Source organism: Pseudonaja textilis, chromosome 4 (genome assembly GCF_049901715.1).
Source record: "Pseudonaja textilis isolate UNSWEBS1 chromosome 4, rPseTex1.2, whole genome shotgun sequence".
In the NCBI taxonomy this organism is placed as follows: domain Eukaryota; kingdom Metazoa; phylum Chordata; class Lepidosauria; order Squamata; family Elapidae; genus Pseudonaja; species Pseudonaja textilis.
The window spans coordinates 37842408-37869339 of NC_141993.1; the positions used below are offsets into that span (position 1 = coordinate 37842408).

Here is a 26932-nt window from a genome sequence, read left to right on the forward strand (position 1 = left end):
TTAGGTCACTTTCAATGTTTTATTCTGGAAATAAATGTTGTTTTTGCAACCTTTGCAAGTTGCAGCTGGTGCTCGAAATCATGCATTCTTTACTAGTAGGAAATTCCAAAATTGATGCACTGACAAATTGTTCTTCAATTGCTCAGAACAGTAATCTATTTACAGTAACAAAGAGCAGGATGATGTTAAGAAAAATAGCTGCTCTGATTTAATTTCCAATATTTTATCAATGGGCATCTGGTTGGATGATTTGGCTTGCAAAAAAAACCCTAAGCCTCTTTAAAAGAGTTTATTTCCATACACTCTTTCTGCGTACTATTGTTTAAAGCCAAGATTATATTTAACAAGGGACTTTTGTCCAACAGAAACACTTTAGTAAATATTCAAAGGGCAAGACATTTTGGAAGATAAATTACCCTGCAGGATTCAAGCCACACACCACCCTTATGGGGAAAAAATCTTCTTGGCCTGGCATTGATATAATGTCATTGATTACTTGAACCTGCCACCAGACTTTGGGGAAGATATCATCTAATTATTTTGCTAAAGAACACTGAAAGGCTGCCAATTCCTTGTGAGTGTCTTATTTAATTTAAATCATATATAGGAAACCAGACAATGATGCAGAGAATTAAATAGTTATTTCCATTACCAATATTGTGTTGGCATGAAATCAATCTCAATTTGAAATGCCTTGAATTTAATACCACATCTCATCATATTTTGAACAGCCCTAACAACACACCCTATAACATGTCAGTTCAGAAGCAAGTTCAATATAGTTTTCATTATAAAGTAAATGAGTATAGGATTAGAGCCTTAACGACATCATAAAACATTAAGCATGTTAACGTGGACCAGTAAGTCAGAAGTCTGATAAATTCTGCCTTACTTTGGGGAAGCTCAACCATTCCCTCTTGGCTGTTCTTGCAACAAACCACAGAGATCCTTTCATGGTCATTTTCAGTTAATATCATATAAGAACGTATCACTCACAGTTTACTTTCATGCAGCCCCTGGCCTAATTTAAAACCCAATCAGAACAGGCCTGGAAAGGAACTTGGATATCTTCTAGTCCAAGCCTCTGCTCAACCAGGAGACCCTATAATACCATTCCAGACAAGTGGTTGTCCATTCTTTTCAACCTCCTCTTCCATAGTTAAATTTACACTTATAGTAAAAGTTAACTGTCCTTTCCCTTTCCTATGCTGTTGCTTAGAAGAAATATATCCTCTGAAAGAACCACCTATATTTGCAATATGCATTATACCTTCCTTTGCTCAATGAATCTGTAGATGAATGAGGCCAAGGAATATCATCTTTTGCAGAAGTCTCTGCCTTGTTCCTATCCTTCAAAAAATAGTGCTGGAAGCTAAGAAAAAATCTTCTCATTTTGTTTAATAAGCTCTGACTTAGGAGGAGAAGGAGGAGGGGAGGAGCTTTTGCACAACATCATAATGCATTATTGTATGTCTTATTGACCTCTGGATGCAATAAAGAGGACACATTCCGGGTTCCTTCAAGGAATGTCATCTCAGGAAGTCTGCCTTCTCTATGGAGGCCCCTTGGAATCAGGATGTTCTAAGTCCCCAGCTGATGAGCTAAAAAGAATATTAGTTCTTTTTTTTTTTAGTTCTGATCATCATTTTATTGTTTTAATGATATATTGATTTGTAAGGGGTTGATTATGATTTTTTTCTTGTCCAGAGCCACATGACTTGATCCATATAAATGCTTTAATAAATAAATAAAGAACCCAGAGAGCAACCCAATTCATTAATAGTACTCTGAAAACTTAATTGCTTTAGGTTGATATGAGAAGATGGGTATGGTGGAATCTGAAGTGAAGTGCTTTTATTTTGATATAGGAGGTTCCAAACAGGGAACTGCAATAGGATAGCAATAGCAATAGCGCTTAGATTTATATAGCACTTTATAGTGCTTTACTGCCCTCTCTAAGCAGTTTACAGAGTCAGCATATCGCCCCAAATAATCAGGGTCCTCATTTTACCGACCTCAGAAGGATGGAAGGGTGAGTCAACCTTGAGCCTGGTGGGATTCAATCTGCCAAATTGCAGGCAGCTGGCTGTCAGCAGAAGTAGTTTGCAGTACTGCACTCTAACCACTGTACCACCAAGGCTCTATATAGAATGTTTTACATCTCCAAACAACAGAATCATCTAGTTCTACAAGTCTAATTACTTATGACTTAGAAGTTTGTCTGCTACAACTTACTTCTAGCAGCTACAAAAAATGTGTATTGGTTTTAGAGAGATATTGCTCAAAAGTAGTAACAGATATAATGAACCTGATGGTCAGGTATCCAAAACGTGTGTGTGTGTGCGTGTGTGTTAAGATTTGTGAAATAATGAGTAAATACACCACCATTTTTAAAAGCTGGAAATGCACGGTGGAGAATAAATGCCAGGAGACCATAGCACTTGTATGCCAAGAATTCACCTACATATACATGCAAAAGAAATCCACAGATAAGAAATTTGCATTAGAAAATGCTGGACATCAAAGATCCAGAAGTGCTGTAATAGGTAAACAGGGATTAGGAGATCAAATTTACATCCACTTTCAACCACAAAAAGCTTGCTTAACATATTTTACCAGGTGGTTGGGAGGGGAAAGAATTAGTGAGGCAACCGTATTCATTTTGAAACACTTTTGTTTTATTCCTAAACGTAGTTTTTTTTTACAGCCAACAAGACAGATACCAGCAACTGAGAAATGACTGACAGTACAAAATTAGGTCTTTTGTCATGCTTTGCACACTTTTGTCAGCTGTTGTTCGCTACTTTATTTCATGTGTAGTCTGCTAATTGTCTTCCTGCTCATTTGAACAATATAAAAAAAGAGGGTATAAAAATACAAAAATGACAGTATTTTCTCAGGCAGCAAGTACAGGCTGACAAAATAAAACAAAGTGTTGTTTAATACTGTCATAATTAGCCTGCAAAAAAAAAACCCAAACCCCTCTGTGAATTGGTGCCAGGAATAAATGGCGTGATTTACTGCAGGTTTTTCTCCTGTAGGCCATTTACCATTTGGTTGATCAGAAGCCATATGGTTTATTAGACTAGCACAATTCTCGTTAATAAAATGGAAGGAGAACAACATTTTTCAAAAGGTTGGGTGATGTATGTTTGCAAATATCAAAAATAGCTGGACTATAAATCTGTATCAACTGTTCAGCAACTTTTACCCTTAAGAAGTAAGGTTTTTTGTTTCTAAAGAGGATTTAGGCAGGAATGTGGGGAGACTTATTACCTTGTCCAAGAAGTAAAGAAGAGAAAGAAATGGCATGTGATAATAGCAGTGAGAATTGTGTATGCACAAAATTGGAAAAATGAAAATATACCTACAGAGGAAAATTTAATAAAGAAAATATTAGAATGTGCTGAAAAGGATAGATTAAGTTTGAAGATTAAGTATAAGGAGGAAACAGAATACTTTTTAACTTGGGAATTATTTTATCAATCGTTAGAAAATAGAAGCAGAACTTAGAAATTTAAAATTCAGAATGATAAGTAAATAAAAATGAAGTAAGTGTGTAATTAAATAATGAATGTTGAATAAATAGGATAAGGAAATATTATGATTATTAGACATGAAGAATAATGGTGATAAATGTGATGTTTATAAGGTTTGATATTAACTAATTATATGATAAAACTGTGTTTAATTACATAATGGAAATTGTTTAATAAGGATAAGCAAAGATTATGATGAATAGATTTAGAGAATAATGGTTATAATTAATGTGTGTATAAGGTTTGTTATTTGTATTTAAAAGAAATTGTACCCAGACAGTACACTGTCATTGTGGATATGGAAATTTTATATATAACAAAGGAAATTGCATAATAAAAAATAATTTTAAAAAAGAAGAAGAGAAAGAAATGGAGGAATTCTATAATCACTACATCCGGTTAATAGATAGATGTATCTCTCATCAACAAAAAGAAGAAAAAATGATTTCTTCTGAAGATGTACAAGTGGACAATCAAACTATTAATTGGTTGTAACAACTACCCTATGATGGCAATGTATAATATTTGGCATAACTTGACCAGAAAAAAGGACAAAGGAGTTAAATACTATGCACTGTTTCACAAAAACTTATCAAACATATTATCAAACACTCAGTAGAAAATGCAGCTTCACACTGCAGCTACTTAATTGACATTGGACGCACAAAAGATACATCCTTTCAATGTTTCTTAAAAGTTTCCTTGACAGTACAGTAAACAGACATCATATTACAATTGTTACATATTAGATGTTTCCTATGTTCCAACATGAGACAATAACCAAGCTTGAAAATGCAGTTGGCTGTTTTAACTCATGTAAGAAATAGATAGCAACTTTTATTCTTTTGTGAGACAGCTAACTAAATTTTTCTACTGCATTTTCTAAAGCAAGGAAAGGAAAAAGAAAACAACAGCAACAACAAACCGGTTTTAAAAAAATATTGTACAAAGGATATAGTGTTCTTTAATTGGGAGGGAGGCACACTCCATGGGTTGTCTTTGGGTGCAAAAAAAAGTGCAGCTGTGCAGTTTTGAGGAGTCTCACGCTCTTTTAAACTGGCCTGGTGATCAATATGATCAGGAATTATGACAGTTTTATCCTACGATAAAGCAAAGGGCACAACCCCTCTGATTTTGCTAATCATCTGATCTCATTAACAACAATGTAAAATCATTGTTGATCTTGAGCAAGCCCAATAAGAAGAAAGGTCATTGCTTTAAGTCCATACAGAGCAAAGTGGAGGGAAGGGGAACTACCGTTCAATGTCTTTCTCCAAATCTCTAGTTTAATGTAAAGATGATTTGCAAGCAGGGCTCCCTAGGATAACATCACATTGTGCTTTTACATAAACATCACATCTTTTCATAATGTAATGCAGAGAGTTTACTTCTTCATTTGATGACATATACATACATATGTGAACGTATAAATCAACCATTACAAAACAATCTTATTTGCTGAAAAAGAAATTATATGCTATTACTTAATGTCTTATGTGTGCATTTAGGACTGCAAAAAGAAGAAGCAGACTCAATTTTATACAATCTTGTATGATGGTGGGGTTGTTGTTTTTTTGTTCATCTGCCAATAGTTTGTTGGTGGGGAAAATCAGAACAAAGTGGACAGAAGCAGAGAGAGACAACTTGTTCTGAGAATTTAAAGGAATTTACCCAGAACCTTTGGTAAATCTGGACTGCAGCCATCTCAACAACAGTGATCCTGTTTTACTTCGTTCTGAAAAGTGGATTATTACTCATTTATATGCAATACACTTAGAAAACTGACTTTTTAAAAAAGTCGTACAGCATCACACATGCAGTACTGATATTCATTTGCATTTGTTTAGTTTATAATTTGTCATATATAGTATACATAACTTAGGCATTTTCCTACAGCATTATCATGTGTTTATGTGTGTGTCTGTATATAGTGTACGTGTATATGCATAGATACATTTATAAATAGAATAATATACATATATTACTGTAATTCTTAGATATATTTTTTTCCACTAAGAATAGCAATGATCACATTTTTGACACATATTTTATGACTTCAAATAAAAACATTCAAATCAATTGAAATTAAACTGCAAGTATTTGACATGATTTTTCCCAATTATTTTAATTAAATTCCTGTTCTGTTACCTTAAAAGTTATCCTTTAAAAACAGATTCTTTGGAATGGGGAGGAATTCTAGGAAAGTGTGTGCCCATATTATAAAAATCCTGCACAACCTGGGATACATTGTATTCACTGCAACTGACCAACAACGTTTAGCGATTTAAAAAGACTTAATAGCAAAAATTAATACTAAACAAAGGCTAGGTAAATATTTCAGCATTAGAATTGTAGCCTCATATATTGTGCAGGTGTCTTGTAGATTTTGTTTTGCTTAGAGGCTGCCTGATTCCAAATGACTCAAGTGGGAAACTTCCATTTGAAAATCAAGCAACAACTAATCACTGAGAAACAGCATAAAAAATCCAAGCAACAACAGGTAGTCTCAACTTACAGCCACAATTGAGCCCAACATTTCTGTTGTTAAGTGAAATGTTTGTTAAGTGAGTTCTGCCCCATTTTACAATCTTCCTTCTCACAGTTGTTAAATGAATTGTCCCAGTTGTTAAGTTAGTAATACAAGTTGTTAAGTGAATCTGGCTTCCCCGTTGATTTTGCTTCTCGGAAAGCCACAAGTAGTGATCACGTGACCCTGGGACACTGCAACTGTCATAAAGATGAGCCAGTAGAGTCAAGCACCTGAATTTTGATCACGTGACCATGAGGATGCTGCAACAGTCATAATTTTGATCACGTGACTATGGGGATGCTGCAATGGTCATAATTGTGAAAAACAGTCATAAGTCACTTTTTTTCGGTGCCCTTGTAACTTTGAACAGTCACTAAATGAATTGTTGTAAGTCATGGACTACCTGTACCAATCATCTGAAAGGATTTCCTGATCTAGGAATAGGTACAACTAGCACACTAGATAAATTTGTGTGAAAGGCCTCTTGACTATGGCTGCTTCCTGTTCTTCCAGAAAGGGCTATTACATCTAGTAAGTTCCTCAGGACGCATATCAGTCTCATCCAACACTTTAAATGGAAAGTCCCCAGAAGCATAAGCAGTTATATCCGAGTTGTTATTTCTGACCCAGACCCACATAGGATTCACAATATTTCTACTTTTCCTAGAAATCAAGAGGGAGAGTTGTAGCCAAAGACTGATGCTTTTTCTTTCCTCCTTCAAATATCTCCAGTGTCTTTGGCTTTTCTGGCTTTAACTCACTTTTAAAAACAACCTCAAAATCATACCCAGCAGACAGTGAGAAAAGTGTATAAGCCCTTCCACTCTGTGTCATTGCCCCATCCAGTGCTTTCACCATTCAATTTGGTGGCACTCTCTCTGTCTACCCCACACATGTCTTCTCTTTCCTATATCCCCTTGGAAGCAGGAAGAATCACAGCAAAGAACAACATCTTTTAATAAAACTTACAGGAGGAGTGGCTGCTGGGAAAACTTTTCCTCCCTTCGGACACAACATCTGAATTACCCGTGCAGTGCATTTCAGAGTTCATTATTCCATCCGGAAAGCAGCGGTAAAAGAAATCGGGACGCGGCCTGCAAGAAACCCCAGGGACATTTGGTATGGAAGAGCAGTCATTAGTAAAGCCTCCAAGTGATCATTATACGAAGCTGACTATTTCTGCTGGGGAAGCTCTTTTTCCCCCCGCTTTCCATGGAGCAACAAAGAGCTGAGGGAAATTAATTAGTTATTTTCATCCAAAGCATTGTGACCATGGAAGCAGTTAAGAATTCTAACCGCCTAGAGTTAAACCAAGAGGCTTATATGAAAAGACCATTTTCAAAAGTTAATTGGCTTTTTCAATCTTGTGGAAAAGACCACACGAGGCACTTTTAAAAGATGAAGAAAACAGAGGATTCATATTGGTATCATGCAATGAACTGATTTCAACTGAGCCGGGTTTATGGGAGAAGGCAATTAAAATTAATTCCTTCTACATTTTCCCATAAAAGATTTCATTTCTACAAGTAAAGCAAAAGGGAAGCTGCTTTAACCTAAACACCTCTGTGGAATTTCCTGTTCTGCTCCCTACATACAGTGGAGGGGTGGGGAATCTGAGTATTTTTTTTCCCATTGCAATACTCATTAAGGTATTGTAGACAGGTGCTAAATTGTGTACCTGGGTGCTCCAAAGTGATCTAATCTAAAGTGATCTAATCTAATCTGAAGCACTACATAATATTTTCTACATGTCTACAATCTACAAAGCATTAATTTTACCAGTTTTCATTTAATTGCCCATTAGTTTGTCCACCTTTACAAGAACATGTACTATAATAGTAGCAATAATGATGAAAAGCAACCCGATGTCTTTCAGGAGTTGGGTATTCTCCAAAGCAAGATTTTTGCTTGTCATTTTCATCCAGGTTCATTATGGCAACCTATATTGAATAATTACTCAGGACTTACCTCCCCACTATTAATTTAATAGTGTTCGTGCAGAGTCCATTTAAAGCAAGAGCCAAGGACACAGCTAAAAGCAAACAAAAAAAAACATATAAAACTACAAGATATGCTTTAAATTGCAATCAGAACTCAAAAATAGGCTGTTATAATGTTTTCAGAAAATGTAACTGATAATTTGATAAAATATGAAATGTTTCCATTTTTTTCCTATGATCTTTTGGCATAGTGAATTCTTATCTTATGCCTTGGGAACCCACAAATTTCGCCTTCAGGATAAAGATGGATTCATATTTGATCCCATTGCATCAACAACCAATCAATAAACCATTCCTTCCTGCTCAATTTGCTGCCAATGAGAAGGGTTGTATAAATAGCTAGCAAGAGTTGATATACTCTACTCCATATCAACTAAAACAAGTTTTTTCTCCTTCACAATGGAGTTACCACGATTTGCAGTCTTGCAATGTGTTTATTATCTTTTGGAGGGGAGGGTATGCTTTTTAGCTGTTTATCTATTTTTTTAATTGACTTTTTTGTGCACTGTGTGCCTTCTAGTGAATGCTAACTCCTGGAAACTGCCTGGACCATCTGGACTCTGCAGTTTTCTTAGCAACACTTTTTGGAAGTGGCTTGCTGTTTCTTAGGGTGAGAGCAATTGTGACTGTTCCAAGGACACCAAGCTTGGTTCATGCCAAAGATGGGACCAGAGCTTAAAGTCATCCAGATTCTAGCTAGGTGTCTTAACCCCTAGACTAATTGAACTGTCTATGCAGACATAAGGAAATGATTTCATCAGATGTAAAGAGCTGCTGGCTTTTTTTAAAAAAAACGCTCCATTACCTTTCAGAACTGTGGATTACAGAATATCAATACAAAACTAGGAAATACTGGATCACTCAATAATTGCTTCAGATATTTCCAGAGGCCCAAGAAAACTAAAGTACTTTCATCAATTGTTTTTTAAGAACATCATAAAATTTGTTGCAAATCCAAATAACCATATTTACCTGAAAAGAAGATGGTAATTTCTCCTCTCAAAAAATAATTACCTTTGAAATGAGAAACTTGAGTTTTAATCATTAAATAGAGGCAGACACTGTTGAAAGCAAGCGGATATATCAAAAGTGGAAGCCTGTAGCCATAACAAGCTAGTGACTATAAGACTTTCCCTTCTGCCAAAGTGAAACTTGGAACTAAAAAAAAATGAATGTTTTGAGCCCACTGATTGAAAGGACTTTGTGCAGTCTGCTCAGTCAGTAAGGACAAAGCAATAACTTCTTCCTTCTTTTGTCTCATTGTAGACACACACTTTTTAGAGTAGAGATTAATAAGAGACACTGAATTCTCCTAATCTGTTATAAGATTTCATAATGATAAATAGGTCAGACATTCAAAGTTTTCTTGCTAAAAAAAAGGTTCCTGAACTCAAAAGGCTTAATTAAATATTACTATCTTTTTTCTTCCCTATATCTTTTTTTTTCTCCTTTCCTTCTGTCTAGTTAATAGATAACTCAATTAATTTTTTTCCCAAGGGAGAAAAGGCCTTTTGTTGATTTGAATAGAACATATTGTTTGCGTATTCCTCTTTCAATACAGTGTAACAAGTTTAGAAAAATCAATGCAAAAGAGAAGACCCTAGTAAGTGTAAAAATGAGGGGAGGAGAACCGAAGGCCATAGGAGATGATGATGATGATGTTGATAATAATATTTTCCAGTTATTTACTAGTACAGATACCAAAGTTTTGAAAGGAAGTTTTTTAATCACTCAACATTTCTTTCTGGAAAAAAAAATTCCCATCATTTAAAACAGAATTTAATATTATTCTTCGCATACCTAGCAAAGCTTCTTTAATTTCAGTCTTGTCTGTGCGCCGGATTATTTTCACCACAAAAATGACAGCCAGGGGTGTCAGGAATGAAATGGCCTATGACAGACACAACATATTAATTGTTACTGTTGTGTTTCTCCATCAGAAATAGTAATTTCCAGTTTGCTTCATTTAGATGGGCTGATCATCTGTTATTACTGATAACAAAGCTGCACAAGTCCGAGAACAAAATAATAATAATTATACTGTTATTATGAAAAGAGAGACTAAATTCTGAATCCTCACTGATACAAACAAATTAGAACTGTAAACTTAACAATGATCAGCTTTCAAAATAAAAACCAAACTTTGAAAAGGAAGCAATACATTACAAAACATCAGTTCAAAGATTTTCCAGAAATACTCATAGCTTTAGTATATCCTATATATTTTGTACATGAAACATATGCATACTGAATATTCTGATTTTTAATAATTGAACTATTCTTTCCAATCCATTTTCTCCCCATAAAGGTTTATTTTCCAGAAAGTACACTTGACAATTCAGCCCCTTTTGATTTTAAAAAGAATTCTACAGACCTTGTGTAACTGCACCTCATTTTCCCCTTCTCTATTTTTAAGACTGCTACCCTAAACAAATCTCTGATTGCTCCTTTAAAATTCACAAAAATGGTCTAGGACGCCCTCATAGATGCGCTAAAATACACAGTTGCTCATCTTATCTGAGAGAAATATATCAGAACTTCAATGGTCCAAATTCTACTGGATTCATGATGTGGTTGCATGTATAGTTCCCTGCTATTTGGCATGACAGCTCACCCAGCCTTCACATTCAATAAACCCCAGGAATCAAATATAGAAAGCTTCTAAAACAGGCAAGCAAGGAAGCAAGTATAACATTATGCTGGCATGAATGATTTTATGAAGAAAACTACAGCTTTTCTATCAATACTTCATACAAAAGCTTCCATTTATTTAAGAATCTTCACATTGCCACCACCCTATTTTTTTTCTTTTCTCTTCTTGTAGTCCCTTGCATGAGGTGTAGTCTGGGCAATTGAATGGAGGTTGAGTGTTTACTGACCAGATGCCCTTCCTGATGCCTATGTGGAGTTCACAGCAAACACACAGAGAGAAAAATATCTGCTGCTACCTAGGATTGCAAGCACAGCCTCCTGATTGTGAGGCGAGAGCTTCATCTCTAGGCCACCATGACATTCTGCCGCTACCAGAAATGATCACTGCAAAAGTTGATCGTGTAACACCCAACAGTCATAACATAGAGTATTAGGAAAGATATTATTCACTATGTGAAGAACCTTCTTTAAATCTGCATATAATGACATATTTTCTTTTCAATTTCATTTTTTTCACTTTCATTTGTTTAGTGCCATTCCATTTTCACAATCATTTCTCCAAACCCCAAGAATTTTGTATGCACTTATTTTCTTGCATATTTACCCGAATAAACGGTACTGTATATCAATATATCAAAATAAGAGAATATATCATATTCCATTGTTGCTTTCTCTGCTTTAGTATATAGGTTTGGGGTATGCAAGCAGAGGAAATTTATATAAATTTCAAGCTAGATGTCTCTTCCACATCTAAGAATAAATAATGCTACAAAATATGACGAAGATGAGAACATTTCTAGTTGTCTGGAGTGATAGTGTTTGTACATATATAAAATGGTATTGAGAAAATATTTCAATAAATAGGATGAGGATAAAAAAATAAATGAATCCATGGAGATGGGACAACAGACTGCGATCCAAGCAAACAAGCACTATCCTCCTCAAGGGCTGAGGGAATTTCAATTTCTTATTAAAGTCCACAGAACATATTAAAAAGCTATTCTTGAAATATAAGGGTTATCAGATTTAATGCGGCATGAAGACATACATCTGACTCAGAATCCTGTAGCCCCACACACATACTTATGTGTTTGAATCCTCAGCGAGAAACATAGGTTTCCAATCACAAAGTTCATTCCATAAACAGAACATCATGAAAATGTTTACCAGAAAATCAAAACATTGAACAAATCCATATCATAAATTGTTTTTTATTTTATTTTATTTATTTATTTTGATTTGTCAATCACTTACAAGATAATAGGTATAAGTATATATGTAGTTATGAATACATGAAATGGGTACATATAAGAAAAATAAAAGAAACAATAGGACAGGGATGGTAGGCACTTTGGTGCACTTATGCACACGCCCTACAGACCTCTTAGGAAAGGGGTGAGGTCAATAGTAGACAGTCTAAGGTTAAAGTTTTTGGGGTTTGGAGAAGAAACCACAGAGTCAGGTAGAGTGTTCCAGACATTGACCACTCTGTTGTTGAAGTCGTATTTCCTGCAATCAAGTTTGGTGCGGTTAACCTTGAGTTTGTATCTATTGTGTGCTTGTGTTGTTATGTTGAAGCTGAAGTATTAATTGACAGGTAAGTCATTGCAATGTATGATTTTATATACCATACTTAGATCAGACTGAAGATGGCATAATTCAAGGTTTTCTAGGTCTAGAATTTCAAGTCTGGTGGCATAAGGTATTCTACAACGAGTAGAGGAGTGGAGAACTTTTCCTGTGAAATATTTCTGGACTTTCTCAACTGTGCTAATATCAGATACGTAATGTGGGTTCCAGACTGAATTGCTGCATTCGAGTATTGGTCTAGCAAATGTTTTGTATGTTCTAGTTAGTAGTGTGATATTACCAGAGAAAAAGCTACGTAGGATTAGGTTAACAACTCTTAATGCCTTTTTGGCTATGTAGTTACAGTGGGCTCTAGCACTTAGATCATTAGAGATAAGTATTCCAAGGTTCTTTACAGAGCTTGGATCATCAACAAGGTCTTGACTATTCAGCTTGTATTTTATTTTCTGATTTTTTTGCCAATATGTAAGACAGAACATTTATTTGTTGAGATTTGAAGTTGCCATTTGTTTGACCATTCTGATACATAGTCAAGGTCTTTTTTAAGGGTAGCGGTATTGTCTGTGGCTGAATAGCTTTACATCATCAGCGAAGAGAATGCAGTTGCTCTTAATATGATCACAGAGGTCATTTATGTAGAGTATGAAGAGAGTTGGTCCTAGAACACTGCCTTGGGGGACACCACTATTAACAGGTACAGAATTTGATAGGACACTCCCAATTTTGACCATTTGTTGTCTGTTTCACAGGAATGCTTCTATCCAGTTATGCAGGTGTCGAGAGATACCATAAGATTATAGTTTTAGTATTAGTTTGTCATGTACCACTGAATCAAAGGCTTTACAGAAGTCTATGTAGACTGCGTCTATTGTTTTTTCTGAAACCAAATTGTTTATTGGAGAGTAGGTTGTTTGTCTCTAAGTGGAGGATAATGGATTGGTTAATAATTGATTCCATGACTTTACAGGTGACGCAGCATAAGGAGATTGGTCTGTAATTTTCAACTAGGCTGGGGTCTCCCCTTTTGAAGATGTTGATGACCATGGCTTGTGACCATAGTTTTGGCAAGGAGCTGGTCCTGAAAGATTTTTCAAAGATTATGCTTAGAGGTTCTGCTATGGAGTGGATAGCTTGTTTAAGAAGTAAGAACATATTCCGTGCGGTCCAATAGATAGAGATGGTTTTAGATTGCGTAGTGCTTTTTCAATATTGTCTTCTGTAAAATCGATCTGTATTAGATCATTGTAGTTTCCTGTGGTTAGGCTAGGAAATGCTGGGCATGATCCATTGCTGTTTACAAATACTGAGCCGAAGAATGTGTTAAAGAGGTTGGCTTTAATGGTGTCACCGTTGCAGTCTTTACCATTAAGTCCTATCAGGGATGGGATGGACCTTGAGTCTTTTAATTTGTTGTTTACAAAATTGTAAAAAGCGCAGGTTAAATTGGTGCGTAGAAGGTTTTCCTCTTATTTAATGTGATAATTGGTGCATTGTCTTTATCTGATGGCGTAATTTTTTGTATCGGCTTTTGAAGTTGGCAATGTGACCAGATTTGTTTTTCCGCCAGAGTGATCTCTTTTTGGATTGAAGTTTCCTTATTGTTATGGGTATTTTTGTTTTGTTTTGGGAGTTGTTCTTGATACATATAGTTTGATGACTCTTTTGACTTCAACTAAAAATATGTTGTAATGGTCTTCAACAGTATTGCATCCAGTGAATAGAGATTGCCAATCAAGGGATGAGAGATCATTGCCTATAATATCATAGTTTCCTTTTTTGAAGTTATAATTGGAGATTAGGTCATTGTGATGATTTTTGTGTGGGCGTATGTTGAGACAAAAGTCAATCATATTATGGTCACTGTTAGAAAAGGGTTCTTTAGTTTGTATTCTGTAAATTAAATTCAAACTATTGCAGAAGATGAGATTGAGGCAGTTGTTAAGTCTAGTATTGTTGGTTACCAGTTGTTCCAGTCCCAGATTTGTAACAGCATTGTAGAAGGTTGCATGTATGGGTTCAGCTGTACATTCGTTTAGGGTCCAGTTAATATGAGGTAGATTGAAGTCACCAAGAAAGATAAAAGCATGTGGGCAGGTTGTTGCCCATGTTAGTAATGAATTTGGCTAGTTTATATGTTTGATGTCATAATCAGGTGCTCTTTAACATAGTAAGAATTGAAAAGTGATGTTTAAGGATAGTTCACAGATGATGGTCTCAGGAAGAGCAAGCTCCTGGGTAACTTGGATGTTTTTAGATATAAAGAGTTTTTATAGAAGATAGCAACACCACCTCCTCTACGAATTTCACGATCTGATCGGTAAACATGATAGTCTCTTACTGTGGTAATAGAGTCAGGGAGAAATGCGTTGAGCCATGTTGCAGAGACAAATATTTAGAATTTAGCCATATTTAGTAAGAGGAGAATTTCAGGTATTTTATTCACAAGGCTTCTTGCATTGAGTGGCTTGCATTTAAGGCCAGCAGTAGTTGAAATTGAGGTAGTTAGGGGCATGAGTGCCTAGTCTTGGGTGATGGTGGATTGGTTGAGATAGGGTTGTGGTTGAAGGTTAAAGCTGAGTTGCGGGTTGCGTGACTTACTTTTGATACTGTCAGCACAGTAGTCAATGTACAGCTCCTTCTCTCCATTGTCTGGACGTTTTTTGAGTTCAGTGCGGAGTACACAGGAGCGGGCACATTGCTGTATGGTTAGGTCAGGGCGAGAATGGAAGTTATTATGGTTGGGTGTTGCTTTTGGCAAGTGAATTTATAGTATAAATGAATTTACATTTGCTTGATTCATTTTTGCAAATGACCCTGCAGAAGTGTGGGGCCACAGAGCCGTCTCTGTTTTTGAGCTCTTGGCCAATGTGGGAAATGTCAAGTATTTCATCAGGGGAGATGATTGATGCTTGATAATCACTGATGATGTTTTGGACAGTTGTGATGTCATCATTGTCATTGATGTCCTCTAGACCAAATAAGATGGCGCTCTGTTCATGCTCAACAGCTTCTCTGATGAGTACTGGGATATCATTATTTATCTGATTTATGTTTTTTTGTGGGTTGGGTTGTCGATTGGGCTGTGGTTGTTGGGTAGATATGTGGTTTGTAGCTATTGGATGTTCAGGTTTTTGCATTGTGTCTTTTTTTTCAGGGTTGGATAATCTTTCTTTTAAAGCGTCCCGGGATGCTACTATGGTGTCAAGGGATGTTATTTGTGTTTCTATGGTATCAACTCTTTCAAACAGATCCAGTTTGAGTCTGCGTGATTTGCAGAGATATGGAAACTCATTGGATGATTCTAAGTATTGAATTATTTGCTTGGGTAATCCCAAGCAGTCATGATGAGCGTATTTGTTACATAGAGAACATTTGATGGAATTTTCATTATTCTTTAGAGTTTTGTAGCATTTAAGACATGTTCAGGAGTCTTGTGGTTCATTGGTGAGGATTACTTTCTCTTTAGGTTGTGGTTTGGCATTGGAATTTTTTCTTGGCATGGTAGGTTTGTTAAGATGGTACATTGATTAAATTACTTAATGAAACAATTTATATTTAATCAATATAGCCAATATCACACCAATCAATCAATTGCAATATTCTCTCTAGTCAAATAATTTTGCTAAGCAACAAACAGCCTAATCAATTAATTACACTAATCACTAATCAATTAATTACACTAATCATTAATCCCACTGTTCAATTAAATTCACTAAATCACTAATTTTACTAATCAATTAAATTACATAAATCTTGATCTTTTAAATTAATCCGTAATCACACCATTTGCACTAAACACTCTAATCACACTAATCAATTAAAACAATAAATCAATTAAACCATTAATAAATTATTTTATAGAAATTGATTATCTAATCATTGATATAGGTAATAAGGTAGAAAAGTTGCAAGTTTTGAGGTAATGAATTAATCGGTGTTTGATTAAAGTAATGAGGTAGTATTGAGAGTCTGCAAGGAAAGGGTTAATTGTTTTACTAGCAGCTGTGATTTACTGGGTGGGAGGAATTTATTGCTCTGATGGCTGCTGCTATTACTCTGTAAACAATAGACTGTAACAGGATGTTCAAAGGCATGCTGCATTATTGAAAGAGAGCAAAACTCGCTGAATTAAAACACTTTAACTACAATCAATATGTCTCTGAATAAGATTGTTTTCCAATAGTTTCCCAAAGTTCTTCAAGTTGAGTAGTAGTAAAAATACAGTCCAGAAATTTGGGTTAACCAATCCAATCTGTCCTTTTACTTCTGTTACTTCTAGCTGCAATATTTATTTTTACTAAATCTGACAGTCATTCCCGATCGTTAATTGTAGCTAATTTCCTCCTTTGAGTCCCACTTTCCAAGGAAAATTCCACTGCAGAAATTGGAATGATTCTTACCAAGAAAAGCACACTGTTACAAGATCTTTCCTTTCTTTTTCACTTCTATCTCAGCTGCCTTCCTGGCTTCAATTCAGCCATGCGGGTGGGATTTTCTTCAGGTCAGTCAAGGAGACTCTACTCTCCTCGCAACCACTGAAGCATCCCTCTGCCTTTACCACCCGTCCAGGGTGACTTTTGGCTCCTAAGAGCCTCAGGGCTTGAAGAAATCGGCAGGACTTCATGGAGCTGCCGCTTGTCCGCACTGCTTCATTCATTCTTGAAATATAAGGCTTATCAGATTTAATGCAGCATGAAGACATACATCTGACTCAGAATCCTGTAGCTCCACACACATACTTATGTGTTTGAATCCTCCACAAGAAACATAGGTTTCCAATCACAAAGTTCACTTCATAAACAGAACATCATGAAAATGTTTACCAGAAAATGAAAACATTGAACGAATCCATATCGTAAATTGTTATACTAAGGCTTGGCACAAAGTCTTCTTGTTCATATCGTCCTGGGTTTTCTGTCTTAGTGAGGCATTTATAACAAACCAAAATGCAAAATAGTTTTGCAAAACAATCATACGCTGTGTTTTTTACCAAGGGTTTATGCTCATTTTATTTTATTTTTAATTAAGGTATTATGGTTTCCAATTAAACTGTTTACCTGAATTGGCTCTATTTCTACTCCAGTTTACAACAGCAACCAAGTAACAGGCTCATTTACAATCAAAAGGTCAGGTAAAATGGAAACACTTGGGGTTTTGTGTGCCGTGAAATATGCCGTTCTTCACAGATTCTCCCGCAAGCTACATAAGCTTCATTAGTGCTGGAATACTGACACCATTCATCATTTCAATTTGCTTGTGCTGCTTTCAAAGAAAGGACTGTCTGAGAGTTGCATCAGGATCAAGCTATGAATTGCATAGCCAACTTCAAAAGGTCAGTTAGGTTTAATCTGGTTGAACAATACTTATGTTGCAAAGGTGGGGGGGCGGGGGAAACAGGGTACATGGCTTTCCTTTCTTTGGAAAGCCTTCCCCTTTTGGTCTACTAGACATGAACAAGGTTATCATTCTGGAGTAACTATGTGCAACTTCAGTATTATGCTTCATCTTATTCTGGATGTCTACACATAATGTGAAACACAATGACCCACACAGATAGAGAAGTACATGCAGATACTGTGTCCACGTGTGTCAATTTGAGTCAGTTTTAAAATGTTTCTGTGTACAGTATATCCAATGCACCTGTGAATCAATCAGTTAATGAATATCAGTGTTTCCTAAACAAATCATATTTATTATGTTCTGCTCAGTGGGAAGGGAAGTAAAATATATTCCCACTTTGTATTTCCAGGTACATTAATACTGGATTTATAGCCACCTCATATCATGCATTGTTAATCTTATAATTGCATTTTTTTAAATGATTTTTAAAACTCAGTCAAGAATTGAATTGAATTGAATTGAACAGAACAGAATAGAATAACCGAGTTGGAAGGGACCTTGGAGGTCTTCTAATCCAGTGCTTAGGCAAGAAACCCTTCACCATTTCAGACCAATGGTTGTCCAATCTCTTCTTAAAAACTTCCAGTGTTGGAGCATTCACAACTTCTACAGACAAGCTGATCCACTGATTAATTGTTCTAACTGTAAGGAAATTTCTCCTTAGTTCTAGATTGCTTCTCTCCTTGATTAGTTTCCATCCGTTGCTTCCTGTCCTGCCTTCAGGTGCTTTGGAGAATAGCTTGACTCCCTCTTCTTTGTGATAAACCCTAAGGTCATTGGAAGACTGCTATCATTTCACCCTAGTCCTTCTTTTCATCAAATTAGACATACCTATTCTAGCAACCATTCTTTATATGTTTTGGTCTCCAGTCCCCTAAACATCTTTTCTCGTGCAATTTATTTACTACTCATTTATTTATTTTTATTTATTTATTTTTATTTGTCAATTGCTTACAAGGTAATAGGTATAAGTAAAAACATAGTTATGAATACATGGATACATATAAGAAAAATAAAAGAAACAATAGAACAGGGATGGTAGACACGTTGGTGCACTTATGCTCAACCAAATATACTCAACCAAATGCTAGATGGTGTACTAGATGTATGATTAGTTATCTAAATAAAGTTAGTCCTCAATTTATGACCACAATTGAGTGCACTAGATGCACTAGATGTATGACTAGGTATCAACAACAATTTATGTTGTTAAGTGATAAATCTGTTAAGTGAGTTTTGTCCCATTTTATGACTTTTTGCCACATTCATTCAGTGAGTCACTGCAGTTGTTAAAATAGTAACATGGTTGTTAAGTGAATCTGGGTTCCCCATTGATTTTGCTCGTCAGAAGGTTGCAAAAGGAGATCACATGACCCCAGGACATTGCAGCTGTCATAAAGGTGAGTCAGTTGTCCAGCTGAATGTAAATCCATGGGGATGCTGCAACGGTCATAAATGTGAAAAATTATCATAAGTCATTTTTTACTGTCATTGTAACTTCAAAGGGTCACTAAGGGAACTGTTGTAAGTCGAGGACTACCTATATATAGTATTTATTTGCTCATTCATTTTTTTCTATTTTGCATGCAATTGTTCTGCTAGGAAGCAGCCTAGAGGAACAATCTAAGAAGACCTAATTTTGATCATTTTAATGGATTATAGGAAGCGCCCAGGGGTGGGATCCAACAGGGTTAACTACCAGTTCGGTGATTTACGAGATTTGGTGATTTATGATGTGCTTCGTTGTGCGCTGCGGGGGCGGGCCTGTAAATCGTCATCAGCACGGTGCGTGCAGAGAAGACAGCTGAAGTTGAAAAATCAGGAAATAAAGGTCAGGTAAGAGCCCGGGTGGGCGGGTGGGCAAAAACATCAGCAGACATAGAATTGGTTCTATGTCTGCTGCTCTTCAGAGCTACCAGTTCTACAGAGATGGACAGAACCGGTAGAAACCCACCCCTGGAAGCGCCTCTCAACTGCATTTTCAGGGACATGTAATTTTTCAACAGACCTAGAATTACATCTTTCAGTTTAAAAAAGACGATAAAAAGAAAGCTAGATAGAGGACAGTCTGTCAGTTTGTTTTAAGGAACACTCGAAGGTTTAATCTTTACTGACCACAATTATCTTATTCAAAATGATACCATTTGTTGCCATTTCTCCTACGGTGAAGGAACAGAGACAGAAATCATTCAGGTTAATTCTTATAAATTGGATTAGTTTGAATTTCTAAAATATAAAATTATTTCCAGGGCACCAATATTTGCCTCTTCATAAAAATGTAAAACTCTATGTATCAGGGTAACTTTGCATGACATAATACTCGTAGGGAATGTTATTTATACACACTAGTCAACGTGTACAAAAATGTTTACCATAAGAAAAATGTACTAAAAATGTATATGAACTTTCAGAAGTATTTTCTTTATTATTTGTTTATCTTTTTATATTTCTTGCAATTGCTCCAAAATTTACAATAAATTCATGGTAAATATAATAGAACTATTAAAAAAGTAAAGCAAGAGCAAGGCAAATTCTAAAACTGGACACTACTACTGTGAGTTATGATTTATTTATTTTTAGTTTATTTATTCATTTAATATTTTGAGTACCCAAAACTCTCAAAAATTCTGGCTGGCTTACAATTAAATTAAAAATTAAACATTTAATTTGTTTTAAAAAAAGTACAAAAGACAGAGGGACAGGGGAAGGGGGATCCAAGCTGAAATCAGGAACTCAAACTTATGTTATAGAGCCTTTGTAAGTATAGCTAGAAAGTTTATATTGGCAGTATCAAAAACAGTGGCTGACATGTTGTTATAAAATTACTCTTCCAGAATAGAAAGAATAGAAGAAAGAATAGATAGAAAAACCATCTTTTGATCACCTTTGCATCTTCATTAGTTTTAAATCACATCTTGATTAGATGTTTTCATAAATGGTCTAATGAACTTTCCCTCTTTTCTATGTCCTTGGAGATATTCTCTTCTTCAAGAGCCGTTTTACTGCTGCTAATGTTGTCACTGTTATACTTTTGACAATAGACAGACATTCTGACAGTTCAACATGAGGGGAGAAACGATTCATTAAGTGCTGTAGTCAAAATACCACGCTTATGAAATTGTGCCCAAGATACTCCCACCAATTGTATTAATGTAACAAAGTAGAGAGGGGGCACTGTCTTTCAACACAATATACAACAAATGCTTGCGTGTACAATTATTTGTCCTAAAATTGAGATCGTCTTGTACTCTCACCCAGTTGCCTCTTGAAAAGACACTAAGTCTTGCAAATCCTCCCAAAAAGGCATTTCAGAATTGTTCTTCCTTTGCTGTAGAAAAATTCACTGACAAATCACATTTAATAGTCATGCTGAAAATACTGTCTTTCACTTAGATATGCTTCAGCTTTGACAGCATATTTTATGCCAGTCATAGTTTTTTCTACTGAACTGTGGCTATTTTATTTTTCTTCTTTAAAAAAAAATCAGTGGTTAACTAAACTACCTTGTTAGCAAATGAAAGAAAACTGAATTTTTCTCTGTTGAAATATGAATAATATGTAGATATCCTACAATATTTACCTTTCAATTAGTCACTTCTTTAAAAGCAATAATTTGTATTGGAATGGAACACTATTCTTCTCTAAAGTGTTTGAGTGAAAATCACAGGTTTTCAGTGTTTACTAAAAGATGAAGCATCAATAACTATTTTGTATTTTTTGTAACTATTTTATATTTTATAAGATATAGGCACCAAAACTGTGCAGATTTTCTTTCTTTCTTTCTTTCTTTCTTTCTTTCTTTCTTTCTTTCTTTCTTTCCTTTCTTTCTTTCCTTTCTTTCTTTTTTCTTTCTTTTTCGTCTGCCCACCCATCCATCCATCCATCCACCCAATTTCAAGGCATTTGTAGCATTAACTATGCCCCAGAAATGTAAGAAATATAAAAGGAACCACTTAAAATTAAATGACTTGTGTATACCATTTTGCTGAGCACAAAAGTTTGCATATCTGTTCAAAGTATCTACTAAAACAATTAGGCATTCCATATAGACCAACTGATACTAAACGTAGATAGGTCCTTATACTCCTTATTCAGCCAGCCTAACTATTGTGCCAAGGCAAGCATAATTGATTTTCCAGCATCATCATTTATCCTGAGTGACTGTAATAGTGTTTTGCTATCAGGTCCAAGAAAAGCCAGACAGCATCATGGTATGGATTCTATGAAAAGCCCTCTGGCACAGTTTGCTGAGATTTATACAAGCTGCCTTGTGAACTGGGAAAAGAACCGAGATTTAGGCTATACCAATCATTAACTGCTGTGCAGGTGCCTTTCTACGCATATATGATCATGATGATGAGGAAAAGATCAGTTATAACAGAAATTTTTAAAAATAGATGCTAGGTAGTAAGCAAACTTCAATTTGATTTAACCTCAGAATTCTTTATGAACCATGATACAGCCAGCAATTAATAAAAAGCAAACATAATTGTTGATAAGACTGCTTAACTAGCTGTCATCATCTTTCATACCATATGTAAACAAATTATTTTACAGTGTTGAATTTACTACACACTGTTAGGAATTGCATTAATGCATTTCCCTGCTTATCAATCTGTTAAAAACATACTTTTCCACTTTACATTTGCTAAGAGCCATAAAATGAGTCTCAGTCATCATTGAATGATCATTAAATTCTAGTACTTACAAACATGAGACGCGTAGGTATGTTGTCAGATTCTACCAGTGGATTTTTATACAGCCAGATCTCTTCTGGCTGAATAATTCTTTGGAATGGATCCAAAAACTCTGTAAAACTAAACAAACAATAAGGAAAAAAAGTTTCACCATGTATTGGAATGAATTTCAAAACACTCAAAAAGCATTTCGAAAAGAGATGTTGTCAAAAGTTAAACCAAGGAAATTATCAATTTTGCCACATGTAATCAAATAGATATATAGAAGGGGTGATTTGCTTCCCTTGCTCTCTTTCTCTATTGTGGGTGCCCAGAGTGAATTGTGTGTGTGTGTATGTGTGTGTGTGTGTGTGTGTGTGTATCAAATCAACCCAACAAACTGACATGATGTTCTTTATCATAAGAGAGTTTTTATTTACATCACTACTACCCAAAATCTCATCTTTGAAATCTGAGTATTAATTAACATTTCAGTATTCTAAAACCAAATTCCATGATTTTATTATAATGTGAGTTGACTAAGCAGTGGATAGGGTCTAAAACAGCAGTCCTAAACTTCTGGCTCTGCAAACCAGCAGCACCAGCGGAGTAGGGTGTTTCACGCCAGCCATTTCGCAGATGGAGTTTTGCACGCTTGCCCACCTCTTGCACGGCCTGGTTCCCAATGGGCTGTAGGCTAGTACTGGCTTGGAAACCCCTGGTCTAGAAGATAAGAGCTTTTTCAGTTACAGCTGTTGGAGTACTACATAAAAACAGCAAAACCATAAAAACACAAAGATAGCTATAGCAATGGCACTTATGCCACTTTCTAGTGCTTTACAGTCCTCTCTAAGCAGTGTACAGACTCAGCATATTGCCCCCAACAATCTGGGCTCTTTTTTAATCCACTTTGGAAGGATGGAAGGCTGAGTCAACCTTGAGCTGCTCAGAATTGAACTCCTGGAGTGAACAGTGGCTTAGCCTGCAGTACTGCATTCTAACCACTGCGACACCACGGTTCAGTGTTGCAGAGCATAACAATTTGGGGAAGAATACTGTGTGTATCTGGTTATGTTTTAGAAAGTGTACTTAAATAGCCACCTATGTTCTGAATCTGTTGGGTTCCTATCCTCGTTTATAGAATGTCCTCACTATCAAGACTTCAAGACTTATTAAAATAATCAATTTATCTTGCTTTTGCAATTTGCCCCATAAATACTGTTTCCCATAAGCAAAAGTTTATTCTGCTAGTTTAGGGACATGCTTGAATACAGGTAGTCGACTTACAACAGTTTGTTTAGTGAGCATTCAACACTGAAGAAAGTGATTGATGACTGATTTTTCACTCTAACAACCACTGCAACTGGTCTATACTCAGGTAATTAAAATTCATGTACTGACTCATATTTATGACAGTTACAGTGTCCCAGGATCGTGTGGTCATCTTTTGCACTTCTGATAAGCAAAGTCAATGGGGAAGCCAGATTCACTGCAGTCATTCACTTAACAGCTGTGGGAAGAAATGTCATAAAATGGGAAAAATTCACTTGTTTCACTTAGCAACAGAAATGTTGGGCTCAATTAAAGTCGTAAGTCAAGGACTACCTGTATGAGGAATATTTTTAAGAAGCTAAAAAAAGCAATAAAGCTATTTTTCCCTTTTTTTCTTGGCTGTGGAATTTAAGTCTATAGATCTTAAATGTGTTGAGAAACACTGGTCTAAAGTAAAAGGAAAGATAAAGCAGACACCAAGAATGAGAAACTATTACTTTTCAGTAGATCTTCCAGCTGAAGGTCCAGTACTCATAGTATTATAAGCTAGCTGTCAACTCTGAAGCGAAATGGCTGGGGCCATTTTGGAGGCTTCAGGGTTGCCACAGTGCGAAGAAGGGATAGGGAGTGGGAACATAGCTAGACGGGGGTTTGTGGTGAAACCAAAATAGTTTCCTATGGGAACCAAGGACATTTCAACAGGTGCCTGGAGAGAGGAGGAATCCAGTTACCATGCAACCAGCCAGCACTTTGATTGGACAATGTAACTGATTGTTCGGGGAAAGTGGGAACTTTTACATTTTAATCAGGTGAAAACCGCAGGAACTTTCAGAGTTGGTTTTCACCAGTTTGTGCCAATATCATATCTCCAATAAAATTGTTCTTTGAGGAACATGCCTGCCTCGGTGTTCTGCTTTCTATGGAGTTATTACTTGGAACCCTGACATCACCTTCATATGAAGTTGCAGCTGTGGCCTGCAATTGCAAGCTTCTTTTGATCTATCCCTGTACCAGTGGCATCCGTGGAGAGAAAAAAATGCCATTTCAGTACAGTGACCTTCAAACACTGAAGAGTCTTTCTGCCTTGTGTTCAAAGGCACAGTGTGCTCTTACTGAAGATAGCACTATTAGCTAAAGGAGCTCAAATGTAGAATTGCCAGCACACCTGTATTTAACAGTATGGAATGTAATTGAAGATTAGCAGCATGGGCATATAGGGAAATACTGTCAATTTATTGTATTTTGTTTTTGCAAAGAGAAGCAGAAACATGTTTAGGTACAAATCTGGGTGAAGCATTCAGCTACTAGTTGACAAGAAAGCACTAATTGGCTCTCAGTTCTCTATGCTTGGTTACATCCAGAAAGGGCAAACACTAATTGGCAGGCATTTTCCACAAGCTCCAAACTTGTAAATAATATAAACATTTCCTGTGCCTGTAGTGTCCTGATGTCCTAACAAAGCAAAAATAGGGGGATAACCCAGAACAATTTGTTTGTGTTTAAATTTGATTCTTGGGTTGTTTAAATTCAGCAAGTTTGAGATGGGAAAAGGCTGATTATCTGGAAGACCCAGATATTGTTGAAACCAACCCAACACCCAGGAAGCCAGACGCTGATCATCTTGAGAAAAGAAGGGAAGAGATGCTGCCAAAGAAACAATCAGATAAGAAATGCAGGAGCCTACTACTTATTTGGAAATACACACCCAGAGAGAGAGAGAGAGAGAGAGAGAAAGAGAGAGAGAGAGAGAATAGCCAGTATGAAGTGATGCCGGAAATTATAATTTGGCAATACCTGGAAAATTCCAATACTCTATCCTATTCACAATAACTTCCAAGTGCTAGAATTCAACATACTGGCAGTTGAAAATTTAATGCTAGGGTGACGGAGCCAAATTCTAAAGCCAGGCCAAATGGCATACTACAGTCTCGTTCCCCCATATCTCCCTATCACTATCTCACAACCTATTTCCTAATGGCGAGAGCAGCTGGGTGGAAAGACTGATGTTACCACTTTTCCTGGACTTTCATTTGCTGATGCTTTTTCTGCTGCATTATAATGTAAACTTTGCTTATTTCAATCAAGTAATTAACCAAGGAGCTTCTGTCTAGAAGCTATGGAAGCCTGGTATTGTGGTTTGCCAGCAGCAGGTGTGGACGGCTGGGGTCTCGGACAGCGAGGACTTGGATGAGCAGCCTGCATGTGATGCAGGGATTGGCCCAGGACTATCAGAGAGTGGAGTGCTGCCTTCAGACTTTGTGGAGGCTGGCAGCAGTGATGCAGAGGACTCCAAGGAGCCTGTGCCCAGTGCATGTGTGCGCAGGGCTGCTCAAAGGAAAGAGCAGCTGCAGCAGCATTTTACTTGGGAGTAAAGCTGCAAGGTGATGGCCTCTCCCGTAAGGGATAAAAGCCAGTCCTCAGAGGTGGGATTCTTTGCAGGAAGCAAAGAAGTTCTTGAACTTCAAGTCTTGTGGAAGTTCGGACTATCCTGGTTTGTGTTTGGAGACTTTTGGTTTTGATTATTTCCTTGCAATTTAATCTAGTGTTCTTGGCAGCCTTGCACAAGCTTGGCAAGACTTGTTCTTATCTGGGATGATTAGTTTTTAATAGCATTTTACTGTGAATGAACAGAATTCAGAGAGAAGCATTAAAAAGGTTTTGCTTTTATCTCTGGTGCTTGTTTGCTTTGAACTTGGGGCTTGGGTCAGAATACCTGAATGGGACACAACAGGCTTTAATTCAAATCTAGCAAGTTTGAGGTTTGGGAATCCCTGGTTCTGGGCACTAGCCACCTTTGCTTCTAGAAAGGGTTACACTGTCTCAGACATATTTGGACTCACAATTCCTGTTCAAGATGGTAGACTTAATTAGGCTGCTGGGGATTCGCAGGGGTTCTGAAGAGCCCCAACTAAGATTCTGTGCAGTTTGGAGAACTCCCAAATCCCACTCCTGGCTGGTCCCACCCATCCTTCCCCTCCCAAGAGACCCCATGTGGCCTGTTTTGGGTGCAGGTAAGTGCAAGGTATGCATGGAGGCTCAGAGAGCCTTATAAATTATTCCCATAAATTGCAAGCAATCTCTTCTCTCCACTCAGCATTGACCAGACTTGACAGTTTGACAAGCAGTGAGAATTTTTACATTAAAGACTGGCATCTTTAATAATGTAGCTGCAATGTAATAAAGGCAAGTTAAGAGTATAGATATGAAAAATATCAATATAGCATCACCAGATTATGCTTCTAATGCTGTAATCAAGCCCTGACAACCTTAAAC

General features: G+C 36.4%; 1 protein-coding gene across 3 annotated transcripts in view; it reads right to left on the bottom strand.

The window, feature by feature from the left end:
- PLPP4 (phospholipid phosphatase 4) overlaps positions 1-26932 on the bottom strand; it is a 122954-nt gene that overhangs the window by 61683 nt on the left and 34339 nt on the right. For all 3 annotated transcript variants that reach the window (XM_087932641.1, XM_087932642.1, XM_087932643.1), the window contains exons 2-5: positions 22420-22528; positions 9870-9960; positions 8038-8101; positions 7039-7163 (exon numbers count right to left, since the gene is read on the bottom strand). In XM_087932641.1, the coding sequence (XP_087788767.1) occupies positions 7039-7163; positions 8038-8101; positions 9870-9960; positions 22420-22528 (389 nt within the window). The remainder of the gene's footprint in view (positions 1-7038; positions 7164-8037; positions 8102-9869; positions 9961-22419; positions 22529-26932) is intronic.